The sequence below is a fragment of the Oncorhynchus masou genome, chromosome 1 (assembly GCF_036934945.1).
Source record: "Oncorhynchus masou masou isolate Uvic2021 chromosome 1, UVic_Omas_1.1, whole genome shotgun sequence".
In the NCBI taxonomy this organism is placed as follows: domain Eukaryota; kingdom Metazoa; phylum Chordata; class Actinopteri; order Salmoniformes; family Salmonidae; genus Oncorhynchus; species Oncorhynchus masou.
In genome coordinates this window covers 54,207,852-54,228,198 of record NC_088212.1, presented here as the reverse complement: position 1 = coordinate 54,228,198, position 20,347 = coordinate 54,207,852, and the positions used below count along the sequence as shown (strand labels likewise).

Below are 20,347 nucleotides of genomic sequence, written 5' to 3'. Positions count from 1 at the left end.
GGAAGATTGACCACAAGAGACTACATCTACCAGGTGGTCGCTTGGTGTCCTCCGTCGCAATTATTGCGTAATCTCCAGCTGCAGTATTTTTCCGTTTGCTTCTGATGAGAAGCCAACTGCCACCACTGATAGATTATTGAATAGATATGTGAAAAACACCTTGAGGATTGATTCTAAACAACGTTTGCCATGTTTCTGTCGATATTATGGAGCAAATTTGGAAAAAAGTTTGGCGTTGTAAGTGACTGCATTTTCCGGTCTTTTTCTTAGCCAAACGTGATGAACAAAACGGAGCTATTTCGTCTACACAAATCATCTTTTTTGAAAAAATGAACATTTGCTGTCTAACTAAGAGTCTCGTCATTGAAAACATCCAAAGTTCTTCAAAGGTAAATTATTTTATTTTAATGCTTTTCTTGTTTTTGTGAAAATGTTGCCTGCTGAATGCTAGGCTTAATGCTATGCTAGGCTATCAATACTCTTACACAAATGCTTGTGTAGCTTTGGTTGAAAAGCATATTTTGAAAATCTGAGATGACAGTGTTGTTAACAATGAATATATTTATTTAATTTCATTTGCGATTTTCATGAATAGGAAACGTTGCATTATGGTAATGAGCTTGAGGCTATGATTACCAAGAGCAAAGTTTCTACACAATATTTACAACCGGTCATAAAACTGGTGGGGGAGAGGGAGAGAGGCACCGGATACAATGATCCTCACCCAAACAGGGCAAGTCATGACAACACCAATGAGAAGAAGAGACTTGCTTGAGCCAAGAAACACGAGAAATGGACATTAGAGAAATTTGAGATTTTTGGTTTGGCGCGTCTTTGTGAGACACAGAGTAGATAAACTGATGATCTCTGCATGTTTGGTTCCCACCATGAAGCACTTGAGGAGGAGGTGTGATGGTTGGGGGTTGCTTTTATGGTGCCATTGTCTGTGATTTATTTAGAATTCAAGGCACACTTAACCACCATGGCTACCACAGCATTCTGCAGCGATACGCCATCCCTTCTGGTTTGAGCTTAGTGGGACTATCATTTGTTTTTCAACAGGACAATGACTCAAAACATACCTCCAGGCAGTGTAAGGGCTATTTGACCAAGAAGGAGAGTGATGGAGTGCTGCATCAGATGACCAGGCATCCACAATCACCTGACCTCAACCCAATTTAGATGGTTTGGGATGAGTTGGACCGCAGAGTGAAGAAAAAGCAGCCAACAAGTACTACACATATGTGGGAACACCTTCAAGACTTTTGGAAAAGCATTCCTCATGAAGCTGGTTGAGAGAATGCCAAGAGTGTGCAAAGCTGTCATCAAGGCAAAGCGTGGCTACTTTGAAGAGATTTGCTTAGCACTTTTTTGGTTACTACATGATTCTATATGTGTTATTTCATAGTTTTGATGTCTTCACTATTATTCTACAATGTAGAAAATAGTACAAATAAAGAAAAACCCTTGAATGAGTAGGTGTGTCCAAACTTTTGACTGGTACTGTATGTCATTGAACTGGGCAGTTCTCCACTTTAACAACGATGGTGGCAGATGATTGAGACTGTAATCTCTGTCTGAAGGAAAGCTACCTACAGAGCACTGAATACCACTGTAAAGTCTAAAGGGGGCCTTAAAACCCTTTGCCTGTCTGCCTGGCTCGTCTCTTTGTAACCAATTACACCAGTAAAACACACTTTCCCTCTTAAAAGTGCCTTTTAAGATAAATTGCAGCACATAGAGAAGAGGGTTATTTTTTCCCTCAGCGGAATAATGACTTTAATTATAGTCGACCACAATGCAACACGGCCTCTGTGCTGCATGCACCTTAAATGTAATATGCGACCCAAATGGCAATGTATTCCCAATAGTTCACTACTTTTGACCAGGGCCCATAGGATCCTATAGAGGGATCGTATTGGGAGTCAGCCCTGCTCCTAAGATTTACCCCTCAGTCACTTCAAACAGCCCTTTGTTTCTATGTTCATAAATTACTCCCAATCACCCTCATATCTCACCCATGGATGAGAAATAAAAACAGAAAGATTGAACAGATTGTGTCTGGGCTCTGAGAACTAATATATTCAGTTGGATAACTAAATAACACAAAAATCAATCTACAGAACTGAGTTGTACAACTTTCTTGTCACGATACTAGTATCACAATAATATGATATTCAATTTTTCATGGCAAGAAGGAAAACACGAAGCACATTCAACTCTTTGAAAACCTGCTTCATGTAAATATTTTGTGTGTAACAGCTTTGAATATATACAAATGTGACTCTGGGTTACTTGTATTGTTGTTTGTGTTTTTGTTTCCAACATTAGGACCGTTTTCCTCAATAAATGAAGTCTGCTTCATGTTTTGTTTCCTTGCCATGACTATCATGATTCTTCATAGTACTTCTGGGTATCATGATACTTCACAATAGATCTGAGTATCACAATAATGATATCGTGATGACCCTAATGCTCTTAGTCAGGGAGAGACGGATCTGTTGTTACCTTGCATTCTGTGCACCTCTTCGTTAACAGACGCTGGCCCTCTGACAAAGTCTGGGCCATGTAGGTGCATTTTGCTGTAGGGACAAAGGAAAAGTACATTATCATTAGTGATATGTGAGTATATATTATGGTATGTCATGACTCTCCTGGTGTGGGGGCAGTTTTGACACCTTAACACTGTCATAAATTAGGCATCAGGGGAATCTCCCTCTTGCTCTTCAGTATTGGTGAAGGAATGTCCCTTTGTCTACAGAAGACTTTTTCCACAAACTATAACGTCCAAAAATATATTAAGATATGAATGTTAACTTCTTTGGGACTGGGGGGCAGTATTGAGTAGCTTGGATGAATAAGGTGCCCAGAGTAAACTGCCTGCTACTCAGGCCTAAAAGTTAGAATATGCATATAATTAGTAGATTTGGATAGAAAACACTCTACTCAGTCCCAGTTGCTTATATATGCATATTATTAGTATATCTGGATAGAAAATACTCGTTTTTATTTTTGAAAACTGTTTGAATGATGTCTGTGAGGCAAAAAAAACCTGAGAAAATATCCAACCAGGAAGTGGGAAATCTGAGGTTTGTAGGTTTTCAATTGATTGCCTATCCAATATACAGTGTATATGGGGTCATATTGCACTTCCTAAGGCTTCCACTAGATGTCAACAGTCTTTAGAACATTGTTTCAGGCATCTACTGTGAATGGGGAGCGAATAAGAGCTGTTTGAACCAGGGGTCTGGCAGAATGCCATGAGCTAAGTCACAAGCGGCCGTGAGAGCGAGCTCCGTTCCTTTTCATTTTTAAATTTCTAAGGAATTGTGGTTGGAATATTATTGAAGATGTATGATAAAAAAACATCCTAAAGATTGATTCTATTCATCGTTTGACATGATTCTACGAACTGTAATGTAACTGTTTTGACTTCTCGTCTGAACTAAGTGCCTGTGAACAAAAAGGAGATATTTGGACATAAATGATGGACTTTATCGAACAAAAAAAAACATTTATTGTGAAACTGGGATTCCTGGGAGTGCATTCCGATGAAGATCATCAAAGATAAGTGAATATTTATAATGCTATTTCTGAGTTTTGTGACACCTCTCCTTGGTTGAAAAATGGCTGTATGTTTTTCTGTGACAAGGTGCTGACCTAACATAATCACATGGTGTGCTTTTACCGTAAAACGTTTTTTGAAATCTGTCACAGTGGTTGCATTAAGGAGAAGTTTATCGTTAATTGTGTGTTTATTTCATCAATGTTTATGATGAGTATTTCTGTAATTGCATGTGGCTCTCTGCACTTTCCCCGGATGTTTGTTTGAGACAATGCATTTCTGAACATAACGCGCCAGGTTTTTGGACATAAAGATGAACTTATCGAACAAAACAAACATTTATTGTCTAAAATGGAGTCCTGAGAGTGCCATCCGGTGAAGATCATCAAAGGTTAGTGATTCATTTTAATGCTATTTCTGTCTTTTGTGACACCTCTCTTCTTTGGAAAATGGCTGTATGTTTTTCTGTGGCTAAGCGCTGACCTAACATAATCGCAACGTGTGCTTTTGCCGTGAAGCCTTTTTGAAATCAGACACTGTGGCTGGATTAATGAGAAGTTTATTTAAAATGGTGTATAATACTTGTATGTTTGAGGAATTTTAATTATGAGATTTCTGTTGTTTTGAATTTGGCACCCTGCAATTTCACTGGCTGTTGGCGAGGGACGCTAGCATCCCACATATCCTAGAGAAGTTAAGGTATGGTCAGTGGGGATCTAAAGAATAATCATTTCACATTTGTTTATTATTTTCTGATGTCATTAAGAATGGTATCAAGAAAATACTGTAACTCGGAAAGAGTGCACATTCTATATGTCAAGTTTACATCCAAATGTTGTAGAAAATCTAGAGAATATTAACTTGATTTTAGTTTTCTAATGAGATCATTGTTTTTCATATAAACTGTGCACAGTGATTAGACATGCCCCGAATTAGGTCAGAGAGCTTGTCAGCGTGATAGAACCGCCTTTTTGACAATAGTGCTTAAAAGGACTGGCTAAAACTTAACACATCAGACTAAAACATTGCTGGATTGCTACTGGTGTGTAAAGAGATTGGGAGCAGATCCATGAATAATTAATTTACACCAGTAAAGAATGGAGTGTTAGCTACATGTTTGAAATGGTTAGAACTTAGTCTCAACACGAGGAGAAGAAGATAACCTCACCTACCAGACCAGAAACCTTGCCAATCTGCAGGAACGCATGTAAAGTGATTTGGAACTTTGACTATCTACCCAAGGAAAGAAGGAGAGAATCCCATCTCAGTCAAGCATCTGAGTATCTGCTCTGAAAACACCTCACAACAAGCCAGGAAAACTAAGAAGGAGGACATTGTGATCTCTGGTGGACTACCAGATCCTTAAACCTATCGACCCCTTCCCATAGAAGGATTGATTGGTTTCAACAGAGACAGACGACGAACAAAGACATCCACATGTAAATATATGCATTACTTCTTATCCCAAAATGGGCGATGGTTCATGAGCAAAGTAAATGGTTACGGGGAGCATAGTTTAAAATGTACAATAAGTATTCACTTTGTCCCTTACTCTCTGTCTCTCTCTCTCTTAACACCTCTCCATCTAACCTTTTGTTGTAACAAGCCATCATATCTTGTCAGTCCACAAGGGATGTTTGTCTCATGTGAGTGTGTATGTGTATTCTGTGTTATTATTTAGTTGGTTAGTAAATAAATAATTAAACCATTTTGTGTATTACTGAATAATCAGCAAATATTGAGATCCTTGCAGATCCAAGAGGGTCATGACTGTTCAGAATGAGAACTGACATGAGGTAATGATTAATAAATACTGTTATCGATATATTTATATCTTCTAGAGTTTAATTCGGGAGATGGTAACTCGTTAAACAACTTCTTCCGTGCTGCCCCAAAAACCTAATGTGTTAATTGTTACATGATTAATTTAATTGGGTTAGAATTAATCATAGTTAGTGGATTGAATCAATAAGTCATCACATTAATGAAAGTCACGACATATTGTAGCCCCCTGTACAAGGAATCTAAGACAAAAGTAGGTCTTGCTGTTGAATTCAGTCTATATGAATTGTGTATCAGATTACGTTATACACCATCAGAGCTGTAGCAGGATTAGTTCTTGGGTGTGTGTTTTTCCATTTGAACAAGATACTAGAAATATTCCTCTCCGGTCTTGCATACTGAGTAAGGATCAGTGTAGGGTGAATTACGGTATTACATTTCTAGGTTTAGGACATACGGGCCAGCCTATGATGGAAATATAAGAATATTTGTTTGGCCAAAGCAAAATAATCTCTCTGTCTCTCGCGTTTCAGGAGTGTGAGTAGACCACAGCAAGTATTTCTTTGTTATCACGTGTTCTGGTAACATCACTGGAAAAAACACCTATTAAGTTGAACACGAGACATCGTTAGTAAACCCTGTTCCCGAATTGAAAGGGACCTGTTGTGCTTGAAAGCAACATTCTTGTGGATAATGGCTAGTTCTGCATTCAATGCTATGCTAACAAAGAAAGAGCAGCCATTCTCCTTAGTTCACGGTAAAATCCCGCCTTCACAGGATTCCCGTGGGATTTCAGCTTTCAGGGCGACACCCTGTGTCTTGGGCAATGGAAGTCCCGCCTCTGCTGAAATCCCTTGTGAGTTCAACTTTCAGGGGCAAGTGACCCCTTGTGGTAAAAAAAATAGTCTTCTCACATTTGTAAAAACTAGTTGCACTTATGATATCCAGCCAATCTCAACTGATTTGATATTGATGTCTCATTTAATTTAATTACCAATTACCAAACAAACCTTTTACCAGGTTGATCATTTAGATAAGGACCATTAATTTGTTCCAACAAATGAGACATTTTAAACATTTCCACTTTAACTTAGATAAAGTGATGCTTTCAGGTTAATTAAAGTTTAATGGGTAAGTGACCCCTTGTGGTGAAAAAATTGCCATAATTATTTGGAAAAAAAAGCCATTGTGAGGCCCAATGTCTTCTTGCATTTGTTACAACTGGTTACACTTTAATAATATCCAACCAATCTCAACTGATTGTATATTATTGTCTCATTCGATTTAACAAGGAAGTTAAATTGCCAAACAAACATTTTACGAGGTTGATCATTTGGATAAAGACCAAATTAATTTGTTCCACCCAATGATACATATTAAACGTGTCAATCTTAAGATAAGATTGTAATTCACAGTGCAAAGGTTACTGAAATACTTTAGAGCTGGCTACAAAAAAAGTGTTTGAGGTTCAAATGTCCTACATTTTAAATTCTGTGGAGGGAAAAAAAGGCAAATGTGAGTGAGTGAAGTTGGGGGGAAAATAAACATCCCATTAAGAATGCAAGAGATGAGACATTTCTGCATATCCCTTAAGCAAATGAACATAAATAGAGAGTGAGGCAGTTTGTGTCTACTAGCCCAGTTGATTGTGTTCAGTATCACAGTAGCCCTTCAATCTTAGAAATAAAGGTACGATATTGTTCCCTGGGGTACAATCATCACACTCACTCTCAACATACAGGTAAGGAACATTCCTGGGAACAAACATATTTTGTGTACCCTCAATAATTGATCGTACTGATCTGTACCTTTGTTTATCAGAAAAGCAATGTATTGAGAAAAGGTAAATATATGTACCCACCATAAGGTACACTGATCAATTATTGCCACATAAAAGGAAATAATGGCTTTGTTACTGGTACCCTAGAAAGGCTAATCTGTACCATAATCATTATCATATTTCCCAGCATGCTAAAACAGGTCGGTTGGTTGAGATGGTTGTCCTTCTGGAAGGTTCTCGCATTTCCACAGAAGTACTCTGGAACTCTGTCAGAGTGACCATCGGGTTCTTGGTCACCTCCATGATCAAGGCCCTTCTCCCTCGATTGCTCAGTTTGGCTGGGCGGCCAGCTCTAGGAAGAGTCTTGGTGGTTTCAAACTTCTTCCATTTAAGAATGATGGAGGCCACTGTGTTCTTGGCGACCTTCAATGCTGCAGACATTTTTTGGTACCCTTCCCCCAGATCTGTGGCTCGACACAATCCTGTCTCAAAGCTCTACGGACAATTCCTTCGACCTCATGGCTTGGTTTTCGCTCTGACATGCACTGTCAACTGTGGGATATAATATAAAAAGGTGTATGCCTTTCCAAATAATTTCCAATCAATTGAAATTCCCATAGGTGGACTCCAAATAAGTTGTAGAAACATCTCATTGATGATCAGTGGAAACAGCATGCACCTGAGCTCAATTTCGAGTCTCATCTCAAAGGGTACCAATATGTGTAATGTAAGAAAATGTGGAAAGATGGACGGGGTCTGAATACTTTCCGAATGGCCTGTATATATAGTCATAAAGAGTTTAATTTTAATGGTAACATTCACGTAGGAACACGCTTGGTGAAGGCCACAGCACTGAAAATGAATGTATACTACAACCATGTCTCTGTCACTAACAAATAGTCATAGGTTGTAACTCTACAATTCACTCGAAAAGGCAAGGCACACCTGGAAATTATATTGGAGGCGTGGCTTAGTGGGGCCGAGATTTTCAGTTGACTGTTTTAGGCCATCCGTGAGAGGAAGTGTTTACCAGTTTATGTGGCCTTTGTTAGAGGTATGATTATCCCACTTTCAAGGAACACATGGTTTTGTCATGTTGGTGATTCACTATAAAGGCCAAATGTACAATTATGTGCAGTGCCTTCAGAAAGTATTCATACCACTTGAGTTTTCCACATTGTGCTGTTTTACAGCCTGAATTTAAAATAGATTAAATTGAGATTTTGTGTCACCGGCCACCAGTATGTCAAAATATAATTATGAAAGAAAAATCAGAAGTAAGAATGTGCTTAACAAGTCACATAATAAGTTCCATGGATTCACTCTGTGTGCAATAACAACATACACTTATCTACATACAATTATCTGCACTGCTCTCAGTCGAACAGTGAATTTCAATCACGAAGACAAGGGGTGTTTTCCAATGTCTCGCTATTTATTTATTATTTTTGTAATTTTTTAAAAGTGAACCTTTATTTAACTAGGCAAGCCAGTTTAGAACAAAGACAACACTAGGCCAATTGTGCGCCACCCTATGGGTCTCCCAATCACAGCCGGTTGTGATACAGCCTGGATTTGAACTAGGATGTCTTAAGAGTCATAAACCGCTGCGCCACTCGGGAGGAAACAAAAGATGGAAACAATAGATGGTTAAAAACAAAGATAGCTGACACTAAATATATCCCTTTAAGCACTGTGAATTTATTAATTACACTGTGGATGGTGTAATTAATAGCTCCTTGGGCTTAATCAGCCAATCCTTGGGAAACAATACCTATTTTGCCAATTGGCCTGGACACCTTCTATTGCCGAGACAGAGCCCCGCTGATTCCATCACGACTGGACTACCGATGTAATCTACACGAGGGTTTTTTTCAACTGGCTCCTCCATCGCGACGTCCCCTGAATACCCATCTGCGAACCTGCTATCCGCGGCCCGTTAGCTGAAGAAGCCCAAGAGACAAATTCTTTGGCCACTATACCTATTTTGCCAATTGGCCTGGACCCTTTTACCCCTGCTGATCCATCACGACTAGTCTGCCGACATAACAGCACGAGGGGGCTACAACAGACTTCTTCTATTGCGATGTTCCTCTAAGGCCCATCTGCTAGCTTGCATGCCCCGGCCTGCTAGCTGTCTGAATCGCGGTGTCTCCAGCCTGCCGAACTATTCACTCAACCCCTATGATCACTCGGCTATGCATGCCTCACCCTAATGTCAATATGCCTTGTCCATTGCTGTTTTGGTTCGTGAGTATTGCCTTATTTCACCGTAGAGCCTCTAGCCCTGTTCAATACAGTAAAACGAGTCCTACATCGACATAACCTGAAAGGCTGCTCAGCAAGGAAGAACCACTGCTCCAAAACTGCCATAAAATAGCCAGACAATGGTTTGCAACTGCACATGGGGACAAAGATTGTACTTTATGGAGAAATGTCCTCTGGTCTGATGAAACAAAAATAGAACTGTTTGGCCAAAATGACCATCTTTATGTTAAGAGGAAAAAGGGGAGGCTTGCAAGCCGAAGAACACCATCCCAACCGTGAAGCACAGCGGTGGCAGCATCATGTTGTGGGGGTGTTTTGCCGCAGGAGGGCCTGGCGCACTTCACAAAATAAATTGCATAATGAGAAAGGAAAATTACATGGATATATTGAAGCAACATCTCAAGACATCAGTCAGAAGGTTAAAGCTTGGTTGCAAATGGTTCTTCCAGATAGACAATGACCTCAAGCATGTAACTGACAGTTAGACTTACAGGATATGTCGTTGTCTTCTGCTTGAATTGTTTACGTGTCCGCTGTGCGGGGGAAATGATAATACAAGCGGAACTACGTAGCTAATACTGTTGTAACGGGGATCCTTATTGTAGCAACACACTTTTGGAGGGAAGGCAATCCTGCGCTGCGTTAGCTAAGTTTTCATGTCATCGGGTGTAGTTCATAATGGTTGAAAAGTGTATGTTAGGATGAAGTGTGAATTCATGCCAGGAATAATAAGTGTGAAGTTTGATTTCCTCCCTTCTGTAATAAGCAGCCATTGAGGTATTTTTTCCTTTATTCATGTGTTTAATCTGAACCTGTTATAACGCGGGTTAAACTGTTATGTATTTGTAAGCACTTCAGAGTTATACCAAGCTAATAAGTCACTCATAAGATACGGTTGTAAGAGTGTGCTTAACTGTATTTTTCATTTACTTTATAGTTCTCACGGAAGGTGATAATTCTGACTAAAACTACAGAATAAAGCCGCCAGTTAAAATCAAGGAACGGTTGTGCTCGTGGTTACTGAAGGGAGCTACAAAGCATACTTCCAAAGTTGTGGCAAAATGGATTAAGGACAACAAAGTCAAGGTATTGGAGTGGCCATCACACAGCCCTGACCTCAATCCCATAGACTTTTTGTGGGCAGAACTGAAAAAGTGTGTGCGAGCAAGGAGCTCTTACAAACCTGACTCAGTTAAACCAGCTCTGTCAGGAGGAATGGGCCAAAATTCACCCAACTTATTGTGGGAAGCTTGTGGAAGGCTACCCGACACGTTTGACCCAAGTTAAACAATTTAAAGGCAATGCTTCCAAATACTAATTGAGTGTATGTAAACCTTTGACCCACTGGGAATGTGATGAAATAAATAAAAGCTGAAAAAAATCTTTCTCTCTACTATTATTCTGACATTTCACATTCTTAAAATAATGTGGTGATCCTAACTGACCTAAGACAGGCAATTTTTACTAGGAAGAAATATCAGGAATTGTGAAAAACTGTTTAAATTTATTTGGCTAAGGTGTATGTAAAATTCTGACGTTAACTATATATATATATAATGTGTACTGTATCCTTCACGATCTATGATTTACTATTTATTGCAGCCTAGCCGCTCGGTCATTGCTCATCCATATATTTTACACATATATATATACTTATCCCAGTCCTTTACTAGATTGTGTATATTAGGTATTTTTGGGGAATTTGTTAGATATTAGGTTTTGTTGTGGACTTGTTTGACATGACCTGTTATATACTGCTGCGCTGTCAGATCTAGAAGCATTAGCATTTCGCTACACTCGCAATAACATCAGATAACCATGTGTATGTTACCAATAACATTTTATTTGAGTTTTTCACCAAAATTCGAATCAAAGTTGTACCATATTTAAAGGGATGCCTTAAGATAAATGTACTGAAAACCCTATTTAATGAAAACGCCATGAGAAAATCCGTTGGCCAAAAAGTGGGAGGGTTTTCAGCAGTTGAAAGAAATGTTTTAAGAGAGTGCAAGCTAGCCACACCTGCAGAGAGCATTATGCAAATTAATTAGGTAAGTCTGTATACCAAATACTGAGAAGTGAGTAGGAAAGGTGTGTGTAGGAAAGGCATACATTCTGATGTCAGGATAGGGCTGTAGGAGCTTTGCACACCTGGATTGTACAACATTTGCCCATTATTCTTTTTAAATTATTCAAGCTCTTTCATTTAATTGTTGATCATTGCTAGGCAGCCATTTTCATGTCATCCTATGGATTTTCAAATCGATTTAAGTCAAAACTTTAGGCCACTCGGGAACATTCAATGTCATCTTGGTAAGCAACTGCAGGGTAGATTTGGCCTTGTCCTGCTGAAAGGTGAATTCTTCTCCCAGTGTCTGTTGAAAAGTAAACTGAACCAGGTTCGTCTCTAGGATTTTGCTTGTGCTTTATTTTGATTTTAAAAAACTCTGTAGTTCTTGCCGATGACAAGTACACCCTTAACATGACGCAGCTACAACCAAAATGTGAAGAATGATACTCAGTGATGTGATGTGTTGGAATTGCCCCAAATATAACGCTTTTTATTCGACACATTTTTTTGCATTATTACTTATAGCTGCAATATGTAACTTTTTGGCCGACCTGACAAAATTCACATTGAAGCAGCCAGAGCTGCCAGTCTGCATGGAGCAGCCAAAGCTGCCAGTCTGCAAGAAGCCGCCAGAGCTGCCAGTCTGCAAGAAGCCGCCAGAGCTGCCAGTCTGCAAGGAGCTGCCAGTCTGCAAGGAGCTGCCAGTCTGCAAGGAGCTGCCAGAGCTGCCAGTCTGCATGGAGCAGCCAGAGCTGCCAGTCTGCATGTAGCAGCCAGAGCCGCCAGTCAGCATGGAGCAGCCAGAGCCGCCAGTCAGCATGGAGCAGCCAGAGCTGCCAGTCTGCATGGAGAAGCCAGAGAAGTCAGTCTGCCAGGATCCGCCAGTCAGCCAGACTTCCAGATCCGCCAGTCAGCCAGACTCTTCCAGATCCGCCAGTCAGCCAGACTCTTCCAGATCTGCCAGTCAGCCAGACTCTTCCAGATCTGCCAGTCAGCCAGACTCTTCCAGATCCGCCAGTCAGCCAGGATCTGCCAGAACCGTAAGCCAGCCAGGATCTGCCGGATCCAACTACCTGCCTGAGCTTCCTCTCAGTGCTGAGCTTCCTCTCAGTGCTGGGCTTCCTCTCAGTGCTGGTCTTCCTCTCAGTGCTGAGCTTCCCATCAGTACTGAGCTTCCCCTCAGTGCTGAGCTTCCCCTCAGTCCCGAGCTTCCCCTCAGTCTCGAGCTACCCCTCAGTCCCGAGCTGCCTCAGTCCCGAGCTGCCCCTCAGTCCCGAGCTGCCCCTCAGTCCTGTGGGGTTCTGGGTGAGGAATACTAGGCCATGGTCGGCGGCGAGGGTGGACTATCCAAGGACGCGAGGAGGAGGGACTAAGACATTGATAGAGTGGGGTCCACGTCCTGCGCCGGAGCCGCCACCATGGACAGATGCCCACCCGGACCCTCCCCTATGGTTTTGGTGTGAGTCCGGGAGTCCGCACATTAGGGGGGTGGGTTCTGTCACGCCCTGGTCGAAGTTTATTGTGTTTGTCTTTATTTATTTGGTCAGGCCAGGGTGTGACATGGGTTTATTGTGGTGTGTTTTGTCTTGGGGTTTTGTTAGGTATTGGATGTGTGGCTTAGTGGGGGTATCTAGCATAGTCTATGGCTGTCTGGAGTGGTTCTCAATCAGAGGCAGGTGTTTATCGTTGTCTCTGATTGGGAACCATATTTAGGCAGCCATATTCTTTGAGTATTTCGTGGGTGATTGTTCCTGTCTCTGTGTTTGTGTTCACCAGATAGGCTGTATAGGTTTTCACGTTCGTTCTTTGTTTTGTTCGTTATTTCATGTCTAGTCCATTTTTATTAAAGAACATGAATAACCACCACGCTGCATTTTGGTCCGCTTCTCCTTCGACAGAGGAGAACCGTTACACAAACAGCTGAAAATACATTTCCCAGCGTTTTAGATGGTACAATGATTCTCCACACCATACTTCCTTCTTTAGTCACATAAATTGAAATTAGGCCAACTATTATAATTTTAGCAACCAGGAAATGGCCGGAGCGATTTCTGCGTAGTGCATCTTTATGTGCCTTGTCTATGTTTTTATCTCTGAGCAGTTTCCTTCCTCTCCAGCAACTGAGTAAGGAAGGATACCTGTATCTTTGTGGTGACTGGGTGTATTGATACAACATCCAAAGTGTAATTAATAACTTCACCATGCTCAAAGGGATATTCAGTGTTCTGCCTTTTCAATGTTTTACACATCTACCAATCTGTGCCTTTCTTTTTGAGGCATTGAAACACTTCTTTGGTCTTTGTGGTTGAATCTGTGAAATTGAAATTTGAAATTCCCTACTCGATTGAGGGACCTTGGAGATAATTGTATGTGTGGAGTACAGAGATGGGGTAGCCATTATAAAATCATGTTAACCACTATTATTGAAAACTAAAAATGAGTCCATGCAACCTATGTGATTTGTTAAGCACATTTTTACCCCTGAACTTATTTAGGCTTGCCTTAAAAACATATTGACTCAAGACATTTCAGCTTTAAATGTATTTTAAAAAAGATCTACAAACAAAATTGCACTTTGACATTATGGGGTAGTGTGTGTAGATCAGTGACACAAAATCTCAGATTAATACATGTTTATTTCAGGCTGTAACACAACAAAATGTGGAAAAGTTAAGGGATGTGAAGGCACTCTATTTGCTTACCAAGATGGCATTGAATGTTTCTGAGTGGCCTAGTTACAGTTTTGACTTAAATCGGCTTGAAAATCTATGCCAAAACGTGTAAATGGCTGTCTCGCAAGGATCTACAACCACTTTGAAAGAGCTTGAAGAATTTTTTCAAGATTAATGTACACATAAACTCTTCAAACTGCATTTATTTTCAGCACACTTAACATGTGTAAATATTTGTATGAACATAACAAGATTCAACAACTGAGACATAAACTGAACAAGGTCCACAGACATGTGACTATCAGAAATGGAATTATGTGTCCCTGAACAAAGGGGGGTCAAAATCAAAAGTAACAATCCGTATCTGGTGTGGCCAACAGCTGCATTATGTACTTAAGTGCATCTCCTCCTCATGGACTGCACCAGATTTGCCAGTTCTTGCAGTGAGATGTTACCCCACTCTTTCACCAAGGCACCTGCAAGTTCACAGAAATTTATGGGGGGAATGACCCTAGCCCTCACCCTCCGATTCAACAGGTCCCAGACGTGCTCAAAGGGATTGAGATCCTCGCTCTTCGCTCTTCGCAGTATGGCTGGTGGCATTGTCATGCTGGAGGTCATGTCAGGATGAACCTGCAGGAAGGGCACCACATGAGGGAGGATGTCTCCCTGTAACGCACAGCTTTGAGATTGCCTGCAATGGCAACAAGCTCAGTCCAATTATGCAGTGACACACCATCCCAGACCCTCCACCTCCAAATTGATCCCACACCAGGGTATAGGCCTCGGTGTAATGCTCATTCCTTCGACAATAAACGTGAATCGACCATCACCCCTGGTGAGACAAAACCGCGACTCGTCAGTAAAGAGCACTTTTTGACAGTCCTGTCTGGTCCTAGTGCCCATAGGCGATGTTGTTGCCGGTGATATCTGGTGAAGATCTTTCTTACAACAGGCCTACAAGCCCTCAGTCCAGCCTCTCTCAGCCTATTGGGGACAGTCTGAGCACTGATGGAGGGATTGTGCGTTGCCATCCTGTACCTGTCCCTCAGGGGGAGGTATTGTTACACGTGGTCTGCCACTGCGAGGACGATCAGCTGTCCACCCTGTCTCCCTGTAGCGCTGTCTTAGGCATCTCACAGTACGGACATTGCAATTTATTGCCCTGGCCATATCTGCAGTTCTCATGCTTCCTTGCAGTATGCCTAAGGCACGTTCACGCAGATGAGCAGGGACCCTGGGCATCTTTCTTTTGATGTTTTTCAGAGTCAGTAGAAAGGCCTCTTTAGTGTCCTACGTTTTCATAACTGTGACCTTAATTGCCTACCATCTGTAAGCTTTTAGTGTCTTGATGACCATTGTACAGGTGCATGTTGTTGGGGAATAATCAGAATTGGTGGGTAACATAGATAAGATGTTTTATTTTCATAATATGCTTATGAGTTATTTCTCATAAGAATGTATTTTGTTGTACTATAGTGGTGGCCATTGGCAGTTATCTGTTCTATGTCAAGACTAAGTTGCATGGGCCGCAGAGAGGGGAGAGGTCAAGGTGTCATCATGTGTAAACATATATTTTGCTCCACTTTGTCTGTGTGCCAGTCACTCCCTACTTTTCCCATCGGGGAGAGGAGGATGGCAGTGTCTGGAATCATTCTATGCTCCCTCTATCTTAACCTATAGCCTCACTCTCATCTCCGTGAGCTTGTCCAGGATTGGTTGTATTTAGAATTGGTTGTATCTAAATGACAATTTGTATTACATATCATAGGGTGGGGGTAATGTCTTGTTACCATTTTGTACAAAGGACGAAATAAGAGCTTTGTTTAGGAGACCAAACTGAACGATAATTTATAGCCAACTCTGTCTGGCTAGGGGATACTCCTCTCTGAAGTAAAGTTTTACTTTGTGTAAGTTCCTGGGACCTGTGGATTGTCATGTCGTCTAGGGGGGGGGTGGATCTTCGCTATAAAGGATCCCATTTGCCATTATGTTGGGACTCTCAACTGTTCATTAGAGATACTGAACTGTTGAAAGTCAAAATGCTATTGCAATGTGGAAGGGACTCTCAGAGAATTCATTGATAGACACTGAATTGATCTGAGAGTCACAGGGTTGTGATAGAGCTCATATAATTAAAGATGGACTAGGATAACTAACTCTGACCTGTGTGTGTGGTTTGCTCCCATGATTTGGTAAATAGAGGAAATTTCCACGACAATGTTCATTAGTTGTTTATGGTTCATTGAAAAAGCATGGTTTAACTTTACAATGAAGATCTGTGAAGTTATCTGGATTTTTACAACTTATCTTTGAAAGACAGGGTCCTGAAAATGTGACGTTTTTTTTATATACAATCCAGTTGTGCAAAGCTCTTAGAGACTTACCAGAAAGGCGTACGGCTGTAATTGCTGCCAAATGTGATTCTAACATGTCTTTACTCAGGGTAATAAATGAGATACTTCTGTATTTCATTTTCGATAAATTAGCAAAAAAATCAAAAAACATGTTTTCACTTGGTAATTATGGGGTATTGTGTGTAGATGGGTGTAGACAAAACATAGATTTAATCCATTTTGAATTCAGAATGTAACACAACAAAATGTGAAATAAGTCAAGGGATATGAATACTTTCTGAAGGCACTGCACCTATAACTAAAGGTACAAAGATAGTACCGTACAGAGTACCAACCCGTTACAAGCGTTTGTAACCCTTTAGGAACAAATGAAAACTTTTTTTCTGAAGGTGTGCCACACTCTAAAACAATAATAACTCTAATACATACCAATATACAATATTAACAATAATACACTGTCCCTATTTTCAGGCGATACACAGGCTGGTCCTAGACCCATGTGAGTGCCGTCCTCCAGCACATTGTCTCCTCACTCTGTGGTCGAGGATTGATGACAGTACTCACGTCGGCATTTCTTGCAGCAGGTGCCCTCCACATGCACGGAGAGAGAGTCCTCTGAGCAGTTGGCTGGGGGACAGAATATCCTGCGACACTCCACTACTCCGTTCTGTAGAGACAAGAGATTACCCTAAAACACACAGATAACATCCCAATGTGTGTGTGTGTGTGTGTGTGTCTGTGGCACTGCCAACAAGACAAGTCTAAAACATAGAGACAAACATACTGCGTTCACAAATCATGTCCTCCTTTATCAGTCCTCACTTATCTGTTATCTGTGCAAATCACATAATCAATCCATCAAACTCAATCATAAAAACCGGACTCTGTAATAGACTCATAACAGGAAGACATGGTGGTAATCTCTGATGGTTAAGGACAGGAAAATTCTAGACTATATGTAATTAAGCAATAATAATGATTGTGATATTCATATTAACAGCATTTATAACAAATAATAATAAAGAATAGGCAAATATGAATAATTAAGCTATACTTCTCACTGTCTGTCACTCAGGTTGTGGCAGGAGGCCACGCACTTGGCTGATAAAACACAGAATTTAGTTTTTTCCCCAATTATGTACTTAAGTTTGTCTTCATCGTTTAAGTATTTTTACTTAAGAAATTTTTTGGGGTATCTGTACTTTACTCTTTATATTTTTCCCAACTTTTAATTTACTTTACTACATTCTAAAATAAAATAATTAACTTTTACTCCACACATTTTCACTGACACCCAAAAGTTCATGTTACATTTTGACAGCAAAACTATCCAATTCACTCACTTATCATGAGAACATCCCTGGTCATCACTACAGCCTTTGATCTGGCAGACTCACTAAACACAAATGTAAATTTGTGTTTAGTAAATTATGTAAATTATGTCTGAGTGTTGGAGTGTGCCCCATGTTGCTATCTGGTTTGCTTAACATAACGTCTTGAGTGTTATATTTCGTTTTTGGCTAAAAACGTACCCATTTGAAACTGCCTATTTCTCATGCACAGAAACTAGAATATGACGATTAGGACAGAAAACACTAAAGTTTCCAAAACTGTCAAAATATTGTCTGTGAGTATACCAGAACTGATATTGCAGGCGAAAACCTGAGGAAAACCAAACCATGAAGTGCTGTTTTCCTGAAAGCTCTCTGTTCCATTGGATGCCTTACCTCCATTTAAAGGGATATCAACCAGATTCATTTTCCTATGGCTCCCTCAAGGTGTCAACAGTCTTTAGACATAGTTTCACACTTTTATTTTGAAAAAATGAGCGAGAAAGATAACATCACGTCAGTGGATAGCTGGGTGTTCGCAGAGTTTTGCTTGCGCAACAGAGTGGGGCAGCCATTGTCTCTCCCTCTCCTATTGAAAAAGCGACAGTCCCGGTTGATATATTATCGATTATATATATTTCTTTTAACCTGAAGATTCAATCTTTAGAACTGTGGACATTACGGATACTACTTGGAATTTTCGTCTGCGATGTCATGACCGCTCGAGCCTGTGGATTTCTGAACATAACGCAACAAACAAATGGAGGTATTTTGGATATAAAAATAATCTTTATGGAACAAAAGGAACATTTATTGTGTAACTGGGAGTCTCGTGAGTGAAAACACCCGGAGATCAAAGGTAAGCGATTTAGTCTATTACTTTTCTGACTTTCGTGACCAATATACTTGGCTGCTAGTGTTTGTAATATTTTGTCTACTGAGAGAGATGTTCTTACATAAACGCTTGTTATGCTTTCGCCGAAAAGCTGTATTGAAATCTGACACGCCAGGTGGATCACCAACAAGCTAAGCTGTGTTTTGCTATATTGCACTTGTGATTTCATGAAAATGTGATATTTTTAGTAATTTTATTTGAATTTGTCGCACTGCAATTCAGCGGGTGTTGATGAAAATGATCCCGCTAAAGGGATGGGTGCATCAAGAAGATAAGGAATTTGAAATTAAACATTTCCCATTTAATTTTGATAATTAAGTATATTTAAAACCAAATACTTTTTTAAGGGGTGGATCAGCTTTAATATTGTGGATAGATTGTTGCTTCCATCAATGTAATTGTCTGCATCATGTCCAATCCCCCATATATTTTGGGGGTAAATATATACAGTATATACATATACACATACATACACATACATTTTTTAGAATATACCTTTATTGTTCCCCCGCAAACGCTACCACCCCTCCCCCAATTGGAGTAAACTAATAAACAATAACACAGGCCTCTACCTTTAGTTTCTACCAACATATTATACACATTTTACAGACACAATCTATTTTACAATAGTTATATTTTGTTTGTTTTTAGTCCTTCCTCTATTTCTGATGTCCATCCAGTGTGATTATTATTTGTAACTGTGCTATTTCACAAAACCTCTGAACCTATATACATTTTACAGACCCCGTATGTTTTACATTGGTTATCTTGTTGTTATTAGTCCCATCCTTCAGCTCCATTCAACTCATCCCATCTGTCTCTTTACACCATCCATTTTGGATTTCTATTTGACATATATTTTTCAACTGTGTTGTGATGCTTCACAAAAGTACTGAACCTTCTATTATCATAGCTTCCACAGATTGTAAATTAATGATAAACATTTTTTGCTAAAATAATGACTATATTATTGATCAATTGACTATGTCTTTTCAAATCACCCAGTTTTGCTATCTGCAGCATTAGTTCCAGGTAAATATTGCAATTCTTCAGCCATTCCTGGACCTGTGACCACAAACAAGCTACATATGGACAGTACCAAAATAAATTATCTAATGATCTGCCTCCTTGTTGCAAAATCTGCAGAGCTGGGAAAATTGTATCCCCCATATATTTAACATTCTATTGGTTGCAAGAATTTTGAATAATAATTTAAGTTGCAAAATTCAAAGTTTTGAATCGGGCATTGTTTTGCATGTCAATTCATAAACCGTGTGCCGTGGAATTGGCATATCGAAAATCTCTTCCCAACTTATTTACAATTTATAAGGCACAGCTATCAATTGTTTGGTCGTAAAAGGAAATTGGTATATGTTTTTATTTATCACAATTTTCTTTAGCCATTTATGGTCTTTAATGAAGGGCCGACAGACAAGTCCCTTATTTTTTCCCCCTTCTACATGCCTCTTCCATTTTTGTGGTAATGTTGCAATTAGTTGGTTGTAATTTTGGGTAGAGCAGACATTTCCATATGTCTGTGTTAGCTGCATGGCATGTGTGAAATAACTCCACCAGTCCTATTTATGATATGATTTACAAAGATTATAACTTTTTTTTAAATGTTAT

At 40.0% G+C, this 20,347-nt stretch overlaps 1 protein-coding gene across 1 annotated transcript in view; it reads right to left on the bottom strand.

Moving 5' to 3' along the window:
- Positions 1-2,478: 2,478 nt before the first annotated feature.
- LOC135537762 (protein kinase C-binding protein NELL1-like) overlaps positions 2,479-20,347 on the bottom strand; it is a 168,897-nt gene continuing 151,028 nt past the window's right edge. Inside the window, exons 9-10 of the mRNA XM_064964065.1 lie at positions 17,060-17,162; positions 2,479-2,582 (exon numbers count right to left, since the gene is read on the bottom strand). Coding sequence (XP_064820137.1) covers positions 2,479-2,582; positions 17,060-17,162 — 207 coding nt within the window. The remainder of the gene's footprint in view (positions 2,583-17,059; positions 17,163-20,347) is intronic.